The sequence below is a fragment of the Martes martes genome, assembly GCF_963455335.1.
Source record: "Martes martes genome assembly, chromosome: X".
Taxonomy (NCBI): Eukaryota; Metazoa; Chordata; class Mammalia; order Carnivora; family Mustelidae; genus Martes; species Martes martes.
In genome coordinates this window covers 60,633,645-60,647,667 of record NC_137897.1, presented here as the reverse complement: position 1 = coordinate 60,647,667, position 14,023 = coordinate 60,633,645, and the positions used below count along the sequence as shown (strand labels likewise).

General features: G+C 38.5%; 1 protein-coding gene across 1 annotated transcript in view; it reads left to right on the top strand.

Annotated features, from left to right (window-relative positions):
* Positions 1-2,316: 2,316 nt before the first annotated feature.
* ATRX (ATRX chromatin remodeler) overlaps positions 2,317-14,023 on the top strand; it is a 290,527-nt gene continuing 278,820 nt past the window's right edge. The window contains exon 1 of the mRNA XM_080795822.1: positions 2,317-2,603. Coding sequence (XP_080651948.1) covers positions 2,584-2,603 — 20 coding nt within the window. The 5' untranslated portion in view covers positions 2,317-2,583. The remainder of the gene's footprint in view (positions 2,604-14,023) is intronic.

The window sequence follows — 14,023 nt, the reverse complement described above, 5'->3', positions numbered from 1 at the left end:
ATCATGACCTGAGCTGAAGGCAGAGGCTTAACCCACTGAGCCACCCAGGCGCCCCTGGGATTGTTATCTTACTTTATTTTTTAGATGGTCATTTTTAGTGCATAGAAACACAACTGATTTTTGAAAATGTTTTTATTTCAAGGAGCTATATGGTATTCTGATGTATGGATAACATAATTCATTTAACTATAGTCTTATGGATATCTCATTTTTCCCAGGATATAAATGTTGGATAAATTCCTATAAGTTAAATTCTTGGATTACAGGATATATGCATTTAAATATTTAATTGATATTGTCAAAGCACTGTGATTTTGACATAAAATAGAATTTGCAATGATGTTTATTAAACATTATGAGAGTATCTATTTTTTCATCCAACTTGCTCTCTTAAAGGTTATCTACATTGTCTTTCTTCCAAGCAAATTTACACATCACACATTTATGGTCAAGTCCAAGAAAGGCTTCTATGTTGATTTCTGCGGCAATGTGACGAAAAATGTAAGTGATGTGTACCACTGAATTTCTTCTAAAATACAGCTGAAGGAAACTCATTGTAAATCAGCTACTGAAAGTGATACAACTATAATATATCAGTAAAACTTTATTAGTCATCTTTTAATAGCAAAGGAATGCTCTTATGATTCATGGATAGAGTGAGTTGTATATTTTAGAAATTCTGTGATTATAATTTTGTTATTAAGATATTTCTCTATGGAATTTGTCATGTTATAGCTGCTTAGTGTTAAGAAGTCTTGTCACCAAGAGCTGGTTTAAAAGTTGTGTGCTGTCTTGTAATGTAGTGTATCTCCTTTCAGATTAACTGCATTTACCAAGGAGGAAAATATAGCTTCTTCAAATTGTATGTTTGAGTGATATTCAACATATGGAAGACAAGAAGAAAATCAGTATACCAGATATAGAAGGCTGGTTTCTACAGTTGCCAATAATACTTGAATGTTTGAAAGATGACTTGAAATGTGTATAAACTTCTTCCTTTTTAAAGATTTTATCTATTTATTTGACAGAGAGAGAGAGAGAGAGAGAGAGATATTACAAGTAGGCAGAGAGGCAGGCAGAGAGAGAGGGGGAAGCAGGCTTCCCGCTGAGCAGAGAGCCTGATGTGTGGCTCGATGCCAGGACCCTGAGCTGAAGGCAGAGGCTTAACCTACTGAGCCACCCAGGTGCCCCTAAACTTCTTTCTTTAAAAATTTTTTTAATTTAATTAATCTCTCATCCAACTTTGGGCTCAAACTCGTGACCGGAAGATCAAGAGCAGCATACTTTTCTGGCTGAGTCACCCAAGCGCCCCCAAACTATTCTTGATTAAAAATTTGCCTGTGTCTATCAGATTATCAAAGTGTTCTATTCAAAAAAGGCTTACCATTTGCAATTCCGGTAGAAAGCAGCAACTCTTTCACCTAAATACAAAAGAAGCAATTGCAGATTTGAAGAAAAGCAAATAAAATGAACAAAAACATGTATGTCAGAATAAATTTGGAAATAAAATTAGAAACTATTAGACTTTAGAGAACTAATTTGTGACTTGCAGAGATTACCAGTGAACAATTAGAGAACATGAAAGCTGGAAAGTCTTTTAGAGATCATCCAGCCAAACCTCTGTAATAAGGAGGGAATAGACCTTGATTGGTTGGTTTGTGACCTAAACTTAACATTACATCTAGTGTGTGTGGGTGTGTGTGTGTTTCAGGTGGCAGTTTAGAGTTTATTTAGTATTGAAGGACTCACATGAAGATCTCAGGTTAGTTTTATATAATATATATTTTGTAAGCATGCTGGCATGCTGAATAGTCTTTATAAAAATCTAGAAAAGTAAAGAACTTGATCATAACCTGAAATATAGGAAAGAAAAGATACAGGATGGTCATATAGATCAGTGTTTAAGAGTGTGGTGTCTGGTCTGAATCTTGGCTCCACTACTATGAGACTCTGTGTTTTGGTTTCCTCATCTGGAAAATGTAGTTAACAAGAGTCTGTCTGCCTCAAAGAGAATAGGGATTAAATGAGCTAATCTGGATAAAGGATTAGTATAGTGCCCGGTATGTAGTAAACACTCAATAAATGTAAATTGCTGTTATTGTTTTGTCAATATGTCAAGGAAAGGAGGATGGATCAAAAAGCATTTTCAAAATAAAGTCAAAATACGTCACTAGCACTTTCAGGTCATTGGGACTGAACAGGAGCCCCTATGAAAAGGTGGAGGGGATTAAATGACGTAGACCGCCTTAGCAACAGGCCCCCAAAGAAGGTGAATTTCAGTAACCAATAAGAGTCTGAGCTGTGGAGGAGGTAGCCAATCGGTAGCGGAAAGAGGAAGAGGGAGGACGCGCCAATTCTTCTGCCTGAGCCTCGGCCCAACAAAATGGCGGCGGCGGCGGCGTCGCTTTGTTTCCGCGGCTCCTGCGGCGGGGGCAGTGGTAGCGGCCTTTGAGCTGTGGGGAGGATCCTGCACCAGCTATAGTGACTACTACGAGTCCATTGCATTTCTGTCGTAACCCCGTGCCGGAGAGCGCAAAGCGGCGCCCTACGGTCGTTGAAGCTACAAGGCGTTGAAGCGAAAACATGACTGCTGAGCCCATGAGGTAAAATACAACCCCGTCTCACGGATCCTAGCGGTCTAGGCCTATGCATCTTTTGAGTAGGGTGTTTGGGAAAGCTTTGGCTTGCTGGGTTAGGCCTGTGTATCGCTTAGCGGAAAGACATCGTTTTCTCTTTCGGTGAGAAGGGTTTCGGAGTTTCGGCGGTAGGCTCCAACCCGGGGTGGGGGTGGGGGGGGCGCGGCCTGGCGTGTTGGGCGCTTCCTCCAGCCTTCCCTAACCCGTGAAGCTTCGGTGGCCTCGTCTCGTTTATTCTTTGGTGCCTGTGGAATTGAGACCCTTAAGTCGGAGGCGGTTTTTGTATCCCGGTCGTTCTTCCTAATCTTTGGGCCTGGAAACTGCGTGGGGGAGGAGAGGAGGTGGGGGGGGGTGTGTAGAGGGGGAGGGGCGGGCGGGCGGCGGGAGGATGTGAGATCCTGGGACAAGTCAGTGGCGTTTGGATAGCAGGAGACAAGAAATATCGCAGCTTTGCGGAATTTTTTTTTTTTTTTCTGAAACCCCTGGGGACAAGCTCTTTTTTTGGGGGGGGGTGTGAACGGGTGAGTCCTTGCTAGGTTTTTACATTCCTTCCCTACTCCATATCTTGAGGGGTATCCTTGGGTTTATTTCTAGGCAAAGGGGTGGTAACACAGGGTATACCCCGTATACTTTTCGTGAAGTCAAGCTTTGATGGGTGGTAAGGCAGACCTCAGATGTTTCTCCACTTGCTGGCAAATTTCGAGCAAAAGTAATTAGACCCTACTTTTAAAAAATTTATTCCGTGAGGGATGAGGAGCAGGTTAATATGGGTCGATGGGAAGTAAGATTTATTGCAAAGGAAGCTGTGCCTGGCAGGCCTCCTCTAACCAATCAACTATGTTTATTAGGTTGAGGTTGTTTTTCTCTTGTACTTCTGATTTGCTTCTTGGTAGTGTCTAAAAATATGAGTTGTTAATATGAAGTATATAGTATTTTTACACAGGCGGCTGGCTTGCTTTTCAGACTCTGACATTTGACATTTCATCTCTTGTGAATTAAGTAATTTTTCTGCTCTGAAATGTATCCTTGGCGCCTAGGGGCAAAATAAAGAAAACTAAAGGGAGCATGGATCAGAATTGCATTGGTAGTTGGCAAAATGTGCCTTTGAGTAAGTATTATGATAGTAGAAGCTTTTAGAGCACTTTACCTAGCATGTGGAGTTTGGGAATGAGCCTGTGATACCTATTATGCCTATTTTTCTACATTAATAAGCAGTAGATAGAAGATATTTTCCTTCACTTGAAAAAAATAAACCTTAGTTCTTAGATTACAGATCCCTAGCTGTGTAAAGATTGTAGTCTCGGTTTCTGAATTTATGTTAATTGGTCCAGCCACAGTAAACCTTTATTTATTGGGTATTGGGTATGTAAGAGGTACCCAGTACAACTTGTTGGCTGGTTATTAGGTGCTCATGTTAGTTTACATGAAGGGTGTACCTTACAGGTAAATATAAACTCTAGATTTTACTGAAAGCCTTACAAAAAGAAGACTTCATTCATTCTATGCCAGGGTCAGTTTTTTTGTATTGGTCTTGAAGAGTGCTTATTGTTGACCTTCACCTGTATAATCTTAATTCTTAAAACAACTATAGGGTAGGTACTTAGTGTTCCTCATTTTATAGCTGAAAAGGAAACTGAAGCATAGGGAGATCAAAGAACTTGACTAAAGCTATACAGCTTGAATTGGTGGAGTTGGAATTGAACCCCGTTTTTACTCCAGAACTTATGTTCTTTTTTTTTAAGATTTTATTTATTTATTTGACAGGCAGAGATCACAAGTAGGCAGAGAGAAAGAGGTGGAAGCAGGCTCCCCACTGAACAGGGAGCCTGATGTGGGGCTGGATCCCAGGACCCTGAGCTCATGACCTGAGCCGAAGGCAGAGGCTTAACCCACTGAGCCACCCAGGTGGCCCCAGAACTTATGTTCTTAACCACAAGGCATTAATGCCCCCTTGAGCTGCCATGTCTAATGTGATTATGATCATTTTAATTTAGCCCAAGCATTACAATGGAAGAAGTTCCTATTAGCTACTATTGATTGTGGTTCTTTGATATAGGTCTTAGAGCTTGTAGCTGTTAAAATATTTTGCCTTTTATGTACAGATAAGATAATGAGAAAAACTGAAACATTTAATTCCAGGAAAGTCTTAAGCTACATGAAAAACCCCTTGTAAAGAACCACATATATAAATGTTAACTTAAAAATGTATGATGCTCCCCGATTATTTACTGGGAAAGTGCACCAAGTGGGTTTTCAGAACTGTCTCAGGCTGAAGTGTCATTCATCTCAAGTCATAATCATAGAGGATAATCTGACAGGTAGTGCTTGAGTGAGTTGAACTCACAGTACTGAATCACTCTTGATTCTCTCCTAATGTGAGATAGAAATAATAGAGCAGTTCTATAAATTATCATTAATTTTATTTTACACAATAGTGCCAGATTTTTTTGTATGAGAACTTTTGTTGAGCACTTAAATAGGAACAAAGAGTAGTTCTGATTTTTACTAGTGTTCATAAAAAACGATATTTTCTATGATTCTGTGGTAAAAAAAAATAGCCAAAAGGCAAGAAGGGAGGGAAATAAATTGATGACCTGCCTAAATTATACACTAAAGAATCAGTGGCTCAGTCTTTAAAAGATTTTATTATCGTTTTTGAGGAGCTTTTGTTATGTATTTTATTTTAAATAAGATTGGCTTGTTTCTTAAAATATTTATCATTATGAAAGATGAGCTTCTGATTGACAGATAAACTATTTTTGTATAAAGGTCAGAGATATTTTTGTCATTCTTTTTATTTTAGATTTTATTTATTTGAGATAGAGCATGAGCAGTGGGGAGGGGCAGAGGGAGAGGGAGAGGTAGGCTCCCCACTAAACTAGGGAGACTGATGCAGGGCTCAGTCCCAGGACTCCAAGATCATGACCTGAGCCGAAGGCAGACACTTAACCACTTGAGCCACCCAGGCTCCCCAGGACTTGTCATTCTAATCTTTATGGCAGCTGACAGCAGTATAACTTGTTATTGGTCTTAAATTTTATTTTTTAATTTATTTGTTTTTAAGAAGCTCTGTGCCCAGTGTAGGGCTTCACCTCATAACCCTGAGATCGAGTCAGGTGCTCCACTGACTGAGACAGTCAGGTGCCCCATGGTCTTAAATTGCAAAAGGCAGAAGTTGTCTAAATGGAGAGATGCTGGGAAAATGTCTTAGAAAGTATCTGTTAGGGTAGTAATTCACAATCATTGCCTACTAACCTAATGTTTGAAAAATGTTATCTGTGAAATATTTGCATTCCCACTAAGTGGAAGGTATTAAGCCAGGCTGTGGAGGGGGAGTACATGCAATTTTTATAAAGGGTTTTGAAAGAATTTAAATACCAGTTGTTTGGTTATGTTGCTGATTGGGTGAAAAGAAAGATGTTTGTGACTTTAATTTTGATCATGCCAGTTCTCATTATTGGCAACCTTTGGTATAGTTTGACCATAAGCTTTCAGTTATATATTGTATTTCTAGAGATAAGATACATGTAGTACTTAAAGAAATTTCTGTATAGATACAGGTGTGTGAAAATAATTTTTCTGTAAGAAATTGTGTGTTTTTATGTGTCTATTTCACTCTTGGAGTCTGAATAAATTTGTGGATTATTATTATTATTATTTTTTTTAAAGATTTTATTTATTTATTTGGCAGGCAGAGAGAGGAGGAAGCAGGCTCCCCGCTGAGCAGAGAGCCCAATGCGGGGCTCGATCCCAGGACCCTGGGATCATGACCTGAGCCGCAGGCAGAGGCTTTAACTCACTGAGCCACCCAGGTGCCCCAAATTTGTGGGTTATATCAGGCAAATCTTGGGTTTACATGAAGTCCTGTCCTCCAGAACTTGTTTTCTTGAACATTGGCAAAAGCTTTTCAAATGGTTTTTAAGCCATAGGAAAATGTTTAGATCTTCTCTTAGGAACGTTGACAGTAGGACAGTAAAAGGAGCTTCTAAGTGGGATTCCTCTGTACTTGTATGCTAATGTTTGTCTTATGATTGTCGTAATAGCAGACATGCAAGATATTTATCCTCCGTTTCTCTACCTGTAAAATGGGAGTAGGTTTAATAGATAACTGATAAAGCCTGCAGTTCTGGAGGAAGTAACATGGTTATAACAGTGGTTCTTTTTTTTTTTAAATTTTTATTTATTTGACAGAGATCACAAGTAGGCAGAGAAGCAGGCAGACAGAGAGGAGGAAGCAGGCTCCCCGCTGAGCAGAGAGCCCGACACGGGGCTCTATCCCAGGACCCCGGGATCACGACCTGAGCTGAAGGCAGAGGCCTTAACCCACTGAGCTACCCAAGCGCCCCTATAACAGTGGTTCTTAAAAGGCAATAAACTAAAGCTCTTTGTGGCCTTTGCTAATTCTTAAGTTTTAAGAGTGTAAAGAGCTCCTGAGATTAAAAGTTTGAGAATTGCTGGTGTAGAGGAATGAACACTGAACTCTGAGCCAAACGTGGGTTTTCTAGGTACAGCTCTCTTGCTTAACTCATTATAGGACCTTTGACAAATTCATCCTTTCCAGGCTTCTGCTTCGTCATTTGTGAAATGAACTTGTACTTTATGTTCTATAAGGTTATTAAAAAAAATGGGGGGCGCCTGGGTGGCTCAGTGGGTTAAAGCCTCTGCCTTCGGCTCGGGTCATGATCCCGGGGTCCTGGGATCGAGTCCCGCATCGGGCTCTCTGCTCAGCAGGGAGCCTGCTTCCTCCTCTCTCTCTGCCTGCCTCTCTGCCTACTTGTGATCTCTGTCTATCGAATAAATAAATAAAAATCTTTAAAAAAAATGGGGGTGCCTTGCTGGCTCAGTCGGTAGAGCATATGACACTTGATCTTAGGGTTGTGAGTTTGAGCCCCACATTGGGTGTAGAGTTTTAAATAAAGATAAAAAAAAATAGTCCTGCTTATGTGAATGTTGACCATTTTTTAATTTTACTTTGGGGGGTAGGAAAAGGGGAGTGATAAAGGGAAGTTTCTTTAGCCATGTATGCATATCTTTTTTTTTTAAACGTACATGGTTTGGATACAGGTATTTTGTTGATGGTATCATCTGTCATCAGTGTACATGTATTTGTGCAAATATTGGAAAGGAAACCCTTTTTGTTGAGAAGTTTGTTAATATTGTGGCTCAGGATGTCTTCTATTTTGAAAGATTATTAATCCAGGATATTGTATTTCTGCCCCTTTTTATTTGAAGATTTATTTATTTATTTTAGAGAGCAAGAGAGTGCAGGGGGGAGGGGCAGAGGGAGAGGGAGAGTGAGTTTCAAGCAGACTCGGTGCTGAGCACAGAGCCCAGTGTGGGGCTCCATCTCACCATCCTGAGATTGCAATCTGAGCTGAAACCAAGAGTCGGATGCTCAACCTACTGCACCACTCAGGTGCCCCTTTTTCTGTCTGCCCTTTTATGATTAGAGATGATACTTCTGAAAAGACTTTTTTATTCTGACCAGTTGTGCTTTTTGCCCTGGGAAAAGGTTCTGTGAATTGTGTGCTATAGTCACTATTTTCAAATCCTGTTTCTTGAGACTTTGTCTTTCAGTTTTGGCTTGAAGTAGCCATTCTTGGTATCTATAGTCCAGCTTTCTCGTTGACTGTTCTATACAGTATTTGTTTAAGAAATTATTGGTATAGCATTGGTTTTCATGTGTTTATATCCTATACTTCATATTTTGGGAGAATGCTTTATTAGTTGATCAAATACTTGAGTATCAACTAGGGGCCAGGCACTGGGCTATGGCATGCAAAGTTTAATAAAACAAAATTCTCATCTCCTTAAGGCATTCTTAACCTAGTGAGGGAGATAATAAGTAAATAAGCAGGTATAAAACCAGGCTAAAATAGAGGTATATTGGTTTTATTGGGTACCAGAAATGAAGGAAAGCCTAATTTCGGGGATGTCTAGGAAACTTTCACAGAGGAGATGGTATCTGTATTGTGTCTTGAAGATGAGTTAGCGGTTACGGGTTGGCTGTGAAAAAGTGCTGCCCACGCAGAAGGATTGGTATGGCTAAAGATTAGTCTTATTTTCCATATGGCAGAGGAAATTACAGACCTGTACACAAATAATTTTGAAGCAGGATATAAAGTAGTAAATGCTGCAGTAGGTAAAAACTAAGTTCAGAATATGAAGATGTTTCTGATGGGGTCCAGGGAAGACTTTATAGAGAAAGCATTTGAATCTGGCCCTTGGAGGGATGGGTACAGTTTTGACAAAGAAAACTGGGGGAGAGTCCAGATGTGAGATACAGCAAGCAAAGGATTGTTATATATATTAGTGTTTTCTTTTTGGAAGCAGGTCAGCTGAGAATTTTTAACTCAGTTCCTGGACAAATATTGTATGACTGTTGTGCAATTAGTATGTTTTTTCCCCAGCTTTATTGATATATAGTTGAGATATAACATTGTGTAAGTTTAAGTTGTACAGCGTGATGATTTAATATATGTATATATTTTGAAATGTTTACCATGATAAGGTTAGTTAACACATCCCTCACCTCACATAACCGTTTTTTTGTTCTTATGGTGAGAACATTTAAAATCTACTCTCTAGCAACTTTCAAGTATGTAGTATAGTTAACTATAGTAACCATGCTATGCATTAGATGTCCAGAATTTACTCATCTTCTAAGTGCAGTTTGTATGTTAACTTTTGCAGCTTGATGATCTTGAAAAAGCCACATGTGCCCTTTGTAAATGAGCCTGAGCTGTCAAAAGTTTTCCACTTTTCTTAAAGATTGTGTAGAATTTAATGCACAGATTTTGATTGAATATTGTCGATTGTTCAAAATGATCCTTAGTTGTTTTTATTTTGGCCATTTGACATGGTCAGTTAACTTTTGGATAATCACTGATTTATAAAGTCTAAAATCAAAGCAATTTCTTTTCATATAATACTAGATTTGTTATTTTGCTTATTTGAATTATATTAATTATTTTTTGGTTTGCATGATAGCATTCCAAACCTAGTTCTGCAGTAATGCTTGTTTTGAATATGCATATTTGTCCCAACAAGATTGATACATCAGGGAACAATTTTAGCATAATACAAAATTTGCATTTTCATATGCAAAGGTCAGGGATCAGCAAATTATGATCACCAACCAGTGGCCTGTTTTTATAAATAAAGTTCTGTTGGAACACACCCAAGCCCTTTTGTGTATATTGTCTGTGACTGCTTTTGTACCACGATCTTGGAGTTGAATAGTTGTAACAAAGACCCACAGAGCCTAAAATATTTACTGTCTGTTCCTTTATAGAAAGTTTTCCCTGGGTGAATGCAGGAAACTACACCCAGCTGTACTGAACTGCATTAAATACATGCATATACATGTACACACCTCATACCTCAAACATCTTTTGGCTAGCTCAGTGCACCCCTTGTGTTATAAGCCACTCCCGTCCACATCTGTTGTTATAGTTTTCCATCGGATTTCAGATAACCCTCCTCCCATCATTTCACAGTAATTCATGAGCTGCAGCCCTTCTGATGTACTTCCACAAGCAAACTTCAGGTCTTTTTCAAGGTAAAGTGCTGTATTTATTGTTGTGTTTTTGTATTTCTTAATCACCTCATGTGTAAACTATGTAAAATTGTGCTATCATTTTTATTGGGTTTCTATCTTTTAAAAAAATGTGTTATGATGAAGTTTTTTGAGTGTTGTGCTTCTAACCCCATTTTCCCTATGTATCTTGTGGTGTTCATTGCATAATTTTGCATAACCTGGTGAGTTTTAGGAACTCATTTGATTTCAGAACTGACTGTAATTGTCATCCTGCAAAAAGTACCAATTCATACACCGAATATTTCTTGGACTATATGAAGATTAAATTAGTTAAAGGACAACAAAGAACTTACGTTAGTGTCTGGGATATGCTAATTACTCAGATATTAGTTATTATTGATTTCTTTTTTTTTAAAGATTTTATCCATTCATTTGACAGACAGAGATCACAAGTAGGCAGAGAGGCAGGAAGAGAGAGAGGGAGGAGGAAGCAGCCTCCCCGCTGAGCAGAGAGCCCTATGCGGGGCTCGATCCCAGGACCCTGGGATCATGACCTGAGCCGAAGGCAGAGGCTTCAACCCACTGAGCCACCCAGGCGCCCCTTATTATTTATTTCTATTGCCATGTGCCAGTAACTGTTCAAAGTACTGCTTAGGTGAACAGGACGAATTAAAGCCTTGTCCCCATGGAGTTTACATTACAAAAAAATCTGTATTAATATACATTTTGGCTAGTAACTTAGTCCTCCCATAAAAGACATTTGGTGTTTTTATAAATAACATTTAAAAAATATCCAGAGTTCAAAGACATTTACTTAGAACAACTTTCTAGTCAGTGTCTCGTTGATCTCATGCAATATTTTATTGAATGATTTTTTAAAAAATGTTTTTAATAACTGTACCCTCGGGAGATGAATCTGATCTACCTTCAAGGAGGTAAAGAGTAGTCATCTCCTTTTTACTATATGTCAAAATAAAAAGTTAAAAAATACAAATTCTGACTTAATTTGCAAAAATAGTATGCAGATTCTCATAGGCCCTTCACCCAGATTCAGCAGATAGTAATTTTTTACATTTGCTTTATCATTCTGTCTATATATTTTTTTGATTCAGAGAGTAAATTATAAACACGATACTCCTTTATCCCTGAATACTTCAATATGTATTTCACCAAAATGGGAATATTCTCTTACTTAGCCTCAGTGTAGTTAGCAAAATTAGAAATTAACATTGATACTGTTCTTTTTTTAAAAGATTTTTTGAAAAGATTATATTTGTTTGGGAGGGAGAGCACGTACAGACATGCACACACGAGAAGGGGGCAGGGGCAGAGGGAGATGGAGAAATAGCCTCCCCATTGAGCAGGAAGCCTGTTGTGGGGCTCAGTCCAGGACCCTGAGATCATGACCTGAGCCAAAGGCAGATGCTTAATGGGCTGAGCCACCCAGGTGCCCTAAGATTTTATTTTTAAGCAATCTATATACTCACTGTGGGGCTTTAACTCAAAACCCTGAGATCAAGAGTCACATGCTCCACTGACTGAGCCAGCCAGGCACCCCCATAAAATGCAGTTTTTAATCTAAAGACCTTATTCACGTTTTGCTTCATAATGTCCTTTATAGTGAAAGAAAAAAATTTCTTTTTCTCTGGTCTAGCATCCAATTTTGGAGCATACATTGCAATTCACTGTCATGTCTCTTTAATCTTCTTTACTCTAGAGCACTGTACCTTGCTGTTTTTTTCCCCTTGCATATTTTTGAAGAACAGCGTAGTTAATTTGGGTTTGTCTGATATTTCCTTGTGATCGTGTATTTTGCTAGAAATACTATGAAGTAACATTGTGTCTTTCTCAGCATGTTTTATCAGGAGGCATATGATATCTTTTACTGTATTTTAAAATGTATTTTGTTTTAATACTAAGCTTATCAATCAGCTTATTCTCTGCCATTTAATTTAGGTATTTGAAGCTAGGTTTGGTTACTTTCTATAGAGTTGGGAAGAATTTGCCCACCTCTTACTGTTTTTTTTTTTTTTTGGCTTTTCCCCTTTCTACCTTCTTAATATACCCCCAAAATTCAAAACCACAAAACACCCTATTTATGAATTTTCATTGTGTGTTCTGAGTGTCTGCTAAAAGTAGAGAATCAAGAGTGAATGTTTCATATTAAAGTGATTGCACCTGTTACTCATTAAGTGTATGAAATAATACATTTCTTTCAAAGGCTGACTATCATGCATCCAACACCGCTTACTGAATATCTGTTTAGACACGGAAGAGAGAATATTGGAGGGTACTAAATGACTTCAGGGTTGTTTTTTTAAAATGCTCAACAAATCACCACTCTTCTTTTAAGGAATCTCTGAGCAGATACTATCTTCATTTTAGTAAGCATTTATTATTCCTCTGTACATGGCAATTTGTTATTTCCCACATGGGAAAAAAGATGAACCCAGACCAGTTTCCTCCTTTGAGGAGCTTACACTCCAGTAGAGAGTACTCTGAGTTTTAAAGAAGGAACTGTAAGCAGAATGTGTTGCTTATTATGAGAGAAGTAAAAGAAAATTCAGTAGAAGAGGAGGAAGGGAAACTTTTCTGAGCTGAGTTGTGGTATGATTAGAAAGTCATGTGTGAATTATCTTGCAGAGAGCTTTGAATGCTATGCTTAGGAATGAGGAGCCTTTGAATATTTTGAGCATGGGGTTATTTATGAGTTTACTCTATGCCAGTTATTGGAAATATTGAGGAGATAGAACAGTCCTTTAGACAAGGAATATATTTAGGAGAATATAGACATATATATTCAACTCCCATTCCCCCTAAAAGTATAGTAGCAGATGCTAAGTACCAGCTGAGTGCTACTGACATGTATGGTATAAGAACACAGTAGTTTAGTACTTGAATCCAGTAGAATGAACATGGGTAAAAGATGGAATTTCAAGGCAGGAAAGGGTGACTTCTGGATACTTCTTCCTCCTTTGTTCCCATTCCAATAGATACTAAAAAATTTAAATGACTTGTGTTCCTGAATACTGCCACCCACTTATTAGTGTTTTCCATGATTTGTCTCTGACATCTGAATTCTAAACAATAACCTGATTATTCTGGATGGGAGCTAGGGTTACCTGCCTAACTTGAAGGATGAATTGTGGAAACAGGTGCTGTTTTCTGTTTCTAAAATCTAAATGTCTTAAAATTGTATTTTTTTTCTGCAGAGGAATAGAACCACAGTTCTCACCTAAAGACCCTTTTCTTATAACTCCTTAAAACAGGAATAAAACTTCTTGCTTTGCTTCTTGCTCTTGCCACATTCTTTGCCTCTTGTCTCCATTTGAAGACTGTCTGGGTGGGGTGTGGTATATCAGTGGAATTAACTGTATTTATGAAATAATGAAACATTTCTTGAAGCTTTTAGTAATTAGGCCCACATGAACATGGTGACCTTTATTGCAATTTAATTTTTATTTAGAGTACTACACAGAGACTGCTATTTAGGCATAATAAGGCAGAATGCTGGCCTTATTCAAATATTGCTGCTTTATTACAAATTTGTAATTTCTTACTTCCATTAGAGCATGTATACTTTTATATTTAAGAGATAGGGTGCCTGAGAGGCTCAGTTGGTTAAGCGTCTGTCTTCGGCTCGGGTCATGATCCTAGCGTCCTGGGATCGAGTCCCACGTTGGGCTTCCTGCTCAGCATGGTCTGCTTGTCCCTCTTCCTGTGCCCCTCCCACTGCTCATGCTCTCTTTTTCTCTCAAATAAAGAAATAAAACCTTTTTAAAAAAAGATTTTATTTATTTATTTGACAGACAGAGATCACAAGTAGGCAGAGAAGCAGGCAGAGAGG